The sequence below is a fragment of the Poecilia reticulata genome, linkage group LG6 (assembly GCF_000633615.1).
Source record: "Poecilia reticulata strain Guanapo linkage group LG6, Guppy_female_1.0+MT, whole genome shotgun sequence".
Classification (NCBI taxonomy): domain Eukaryota; kingdom Metazoa; phylum Chordata; class Actinopteri; order Cyprinodontiformes; family Poeciliidae; genus Poecilia; species Poecilia reticulata.
In genome coordinates, this window is record NC_024336.1 from 25,667,175 (window position 1) to 25,672,142 (window position 4,968).

The following is a 4,968-nucleotide window of genomic DNA, read 5'->3' on the forward strand; positions in this document are numbered from 1 at the left end:
CGGTCTGTACTACAGTCTGCGTGCCATGTGGACACCGCTGCTCCCGGTGGCGCAACACAAACCGTCCGCGCACACAGACCGCGCAGCAGAGAGACGGGAGGACACAGAGCAGGAGGGAGGCGTCCCGCTCCTAAAGCAAACACATTTGCAACCTCCAGCATAGACTTTTTATTATTTCTCCGGCATTCATTCGATCACAGTCACTCGATTTCGGAGGTGATCTGAACAGGACCGTCAAAGGTGAGTTTAGGAGACGGATTTCTTGAGCACAGATGCGGTCTGGGTGTCAGATGGAGGCTACTTTGGAAGCTGCGCGCATGTGTTGTCATCGTTGTAGTTTGCAGGATTGCTCAGTAATGACTGTAAGAATTAAAAAGTCACGGGCAAAAAACAAAAAACTGCGTCGTAGAAAGACTTATGATAAAATACATACTAGACATTTGCGTAAAAAAGTATTTTCAAAAGGTTCTTAAAAGCAAAAAAGTCTTAATTAAAACTATTGTAAAGACGTATTGCAACTCATGTGTCCAAATTAAATGTCATCTTTGCAGCCTGCAGGTCTCCAATGATGGACTCCATACCTACGGGACGAGACACCACCAGCTCTTCGCCAAACTCCAAACAAGAACTTTCCTACCCCACTACCAACTTGAAACCCAACCAGGTCGGCGAGACCGTTCTGTACGGAATACCCATCGTGTCTTTGGTGATAGATGGTCAGGAGAGACTTTGCCTTGCGCAGATATCAAACACGTTGTTGAAGAATTACAGCTACAACGAGATCCACAACCGACGCGTGGCCCTGGGCATCACCTGCGTCCAGTGCACCCCGGTGCAACTGGAGATCCTGCGGAGAGCCGGGGCGATGCCAATCTCCTCCAGGCGCTGCGGGATGATCACCAAACGCGAGGCTGAGAGACTCTGTAAGTCGTTTCTGGGAGCGCACTCGCCTCCAAAACTTCCCGAAAATTTCGCCTTCGATGTGTCTCACGAGTGCGCCTGGGGAAGCCGAGGAAACTTCATCCCGGCCAGATACAACAGCTCCAGAGCCAAGTGCATCAAGTGCTCCTACTGCAACATGTATTTCTCCCCGAATAAATTTATATTTCACTCCCATCGCACGCCGGAGTCAAAGTACACGCAACCGGATGCGGCTAATTTCAACTCCTGGAGGCGACACCTCAAGCTGTCAGACAAGGGCAGTGCCATGGAGATCATGCACGCGTGGGAAGACGTGAAGGCCATGTTCAACGGGGGAAGTCGCAAGAGGACGCTGCCGGGGAGTAGATCTGGGTCCAACTCTCCTCTAAAGCTGCAGGGGCCAAATCGATCCCAAGACTCGCCGGAGATCCCCGCAAAAATCCTCAGCTGCGAAGACACTCGGGGTGCTATGACCAGCGCCCGCAGCTACCCGGTCATTCCGGTGCCCAGTAAAGGCTTCGGGATGCTACAGAAAATCCCTCCGCCGCTCTTCCCTCATCCCTATGGCTTCCCAGCTTTCGGTCTGTGCCAGAAGAAGGATGACGGGATAATGGGCGAGCAGAGCAAAGCGGGGCTGCCGGGCGTCCTGTGGCCTGGCACCAAGGACAGCGCCTACCCTTCCTTCCCCATGTTCTGGCCCGCTGCGGGCCCGCTGCCCATGCCCCCGTACGCACAGACTCCACACAAGCCCCCTCCTGAGCTGCTGTGTCCTAGGCAGACAGAGGTGGACATTTCCGAAAGCAGCGACCGCAGCACCAACACGTCCAAAGACAGCGTGGTGGACACCGACCGCTGCTCCAGCACCCAGTCCATACGTAACGAAGACGACAAATCCGGGGACGAGGGGCGGCCCGCGGAGGGAATGAGCCTCCAGGCGCGGAAACTCAGCTACGTGTCCGCTTTCAGGCCCGTCATTAAAGACGCCGACTGCATCGCCAAGCTGTATGGCAGCAGGGGCGCGTACAACGGCTGCCGCACCGGCTACTTATCACCTGATTTTTTAAGCGAGAGCTCCAGCTACCGGTCTGTGTCCCCGTGCGTGGACAGCGAGGGCGAGCCGGACGTGGACGTGGAGACAAACAGATCGCCAGAGGAGCAGGACGACCCCGGGCCTCGGACTCCTCTTGGTTTGGCGCACAGCGCTTCACCGAAAGACTCGGAGTCCTCAAATGGCGCAGAGGGGAGCGAGAATGAGGCGCAGAAAATGAGCCTGCAGGTGGCCCAGTCCTCTGACAGAGAGCTGCAGAGCAAACAGCTACCAGAGCACCACATAGCAGCACCTTTCACAGAAGTGAGTCAAAACTACTAATAAATTCGATTTTTTTTTTTTTTTGCTGATTTTTAAATAATTATTTGTCTGTAGTATGTCTCTACTTTTTCTATTTCCTTTTTTTTTCCCATGTGGAGGAAATTTGATAATAATTCCCAAAAAAGAAAAAAGGAAAAACAACAGTCACAAAAAATCCAATTATTTTGAAATAAATATATTAAAAAAGTTTAACTGAGTACAGTGCATTCAAATATTATTTTTATATTTATTCATTTATTTATTTACTTTCTTTTTTTTGTTTTTTCTTTTTTTTTTAACTGAATTTCCAATATTGTCCTGAGCTCGGTTGCCTTTGCTTCAGGTTTACACACCGGACAGAGCTGAGCTGCAACAAAGGAGCAGCCCGTATCAATTCAGGCCGACCAATTACCTGACGGCAGTACTGACTACAAACGGTAGATTATTATTGTTTTTTTTATTATTATTTTAACTTTTTTTTAAAAAATGCGGCAAATAGATTTTTTTTCTTTTACTCATTTAATTTTCTTTTTTCTTTTTCTTTTTTTCAAGACGAGAGCGCAAGGAAGGAAGAGCCGTCTTCCACAGTGGAGGAGATTGAAACAAAATCTTTTAATGGACAAAGCAGCGAGGAGAGCCAGCGAGAGCCGGATGAGGGTGAGCTCGTGAGAGAAAAAATATATATATTTTTTGGCTGTATGCATGCACGCTTTATTTTCAGAATAATGAAGATGTTGAAACCTCATTTGTGTGGATCTAGGTGAGGACGCGGCAGCCAGAGGTGCACCATTACGCAGAGAGTTCCAAAGTTTAGCAAAGGGTAAGATGACTGTTTTTATAATGATCATTCTTAATAGTAATCGTAGTAGCAGCAGTGTACTTTGAGTAATAACAATTACATTTTCAATATTTTGTCACGATACAGATACATTGAATCCAACCGAAACCAAATTATAGTTAGAAAAAAATACAAATAAAACCTAAAAACAAAAACCGAGTATCTCGAACCTTCAGGTTCAGCTTGATCAGCTTCTGATATCCACAAATGTCCTCAAAAGAGGAGGGATGCGCTTTCCTTTCGTGCCTTTATTTTTAGACTAACAGACTCAGGAAGCTGTGCTCTGAATTTCCATCCTAAATGATGGCGATGATGATGATGATGATGATGATATTCTCATCATCGTTGTGATTAAAAATAGAAAGCTGTCCTAGATGTAACGCAAAAGGCTCCCAGCGCCTGTTTCTCTGCTCCTCCACTAACGCTTCCTCTTTTGCCTGCTTTTTTAGAGGAGCTGCAGAAGCAGCTGGTGGAACAAGTCGAGCTGAGGAAAAAGCTAGAACGCGAATTTCAGAACTTGAAAGGTAAGAAGACACTTTAACGCAGCGATGATTTGGATTTCTGTCTTCCACCAAGTGCAAAAGATTTATTTTAGGGTTTATAATAAAACAATACGTTTTGTTTTTCTTTCTTTTTTGTCACTGACATGAATTGGGTTTTAAAATTGTTAAAATGTGTTATTGGAACTGCATACATAAAAAATCTATTGACTGGTTCTCAAACGATCACAAATCTATCCCCCACATAAGAAACTGGGTGAAATTAATGAAAAAAAAAAAAGATTTTAATGACAAAAATAACAGCACTGTATTTCCCTCTAACATATTTGCAAATTCTGCAATGTTCTATTTTTCCTGTGAAAAAAAATGGCCAAACCAACTACCATTTAAAAGTGGTTTTGTGCCATATTCTTGGAGAAGAAACAGTCGTTGAACTTTTCCAGTAAAAATAACATGGACGTTTTCAGCCTCTGTGAAAAACGTCGATTAAAGAGGGTAATTCTGATCTTTAAAATTGTTTTATAATGTGCAAATCTTTTAGTACCGTTAAATCGTTATGGTAAAGGCTTAAACCGCTCTTAAAATCTGACTTGGGCGGTTATTATTATTATTTACTTATTTATTTATTTGTTTATTTTTGCCCATATTTTATATTTTTGAACTCTGGTTTAATAACATGTAAATGCTGCTTTTTCCCCTCATATATATTACGCATTGTTTCAAACTAAAGTTAGAGTTATTCAATCACTCTGATAAAAGGATATATTTTCTGCAAACAACAACAAAAAAAACTTACAAGATTAACAAAATCGCAACATTACACAAAATTAGATTTTTTTGTTTTTTTTCCAAATTTCTTCGAATTAGTTGTAAACATGATCTGCTTTCTAAATAATGCCCAATAAAATATCAGTCTTCCATTTCTAAATGTAAATCTATAATTAAATATAGTCATGCGACATTTCTGACCAGTGTTCATTATCAAAACACGCAAAATTGTTTTAAGGCGAATTTGACGTTGGTCACAGTTCAAAAGATTTTTTTGTAGCTCTCACTTGGGAACAGCGCCCTCTATCTGTTGTTTAGCAGTCTGACAGTGCATAGTTGCAATCCGGTTTATGCAAGCTTCCTGGTTTTATTTAAACCTAAAATTATAACAAATACGCCAATAAAGTGTGAAGCAAACCTAGCTGCTTATTTGTGTTTTTTTTATTGTGATTTATTTGTGATTGACTGAAGTTATGTTTTGCTTCTCTTTCTTTCTTTTTTCTTTCTTTCTTTCTTTCTTTCTTTCTTTCTTTCTTTCTTTCTTTCTCTTTCTTTCTTTCTTTCTTTCTTTCTTTCTTTCTTTCTTTCTTTCT

At 43.0% G+C, this 4,968-nt stretch overlaps 1 protein-coding gene across 3 annotated transcripts in view; it reads left to right on the top strand.

Annotated features, from left to right (window-relative positions):
* Window positions 1-56: 56 nt before the first annotated feature.
* skor1b (SKI family transcriptional corepressor 1b) overlaps window positions 57-4,968 on the top strand; it is a 6,313-nt gene continuing 1,401 nt past the window's right edge. For 2 of the 3 annotated variants that reach the window (XM_008412185.2, XM_008412186.2), the window contains exons 1-6: window positions 57-240; window positions 552-2,272; window positions 2,613-2,706; window positions 2,822-2,926; window positions 3,030-3,089; window positions 3,557-3,631. In XM_008412185.2, coding sequence (XP_008410407.1) covers window positions 566-2,272; window positions 2,613-2,706; window positions 2,822-2,926; window positions 3,030-3,089; window positions 3,557-3,631 — 2,041 coding nt within the window. In that variant the 5' untranslated portion in view covers window positions 57-240; window positions 552-565. The remainder of the gene's footprint in view (window positions 241-551; window positions 2,273-2,612; window positions 2,707-2,821; window positions 2,927-3,029; window positions 3,090-3,556; window positions 3,632-4,968) is intronic. The other variant, XM_008412187.2, reaches the window with a different exon arrangement.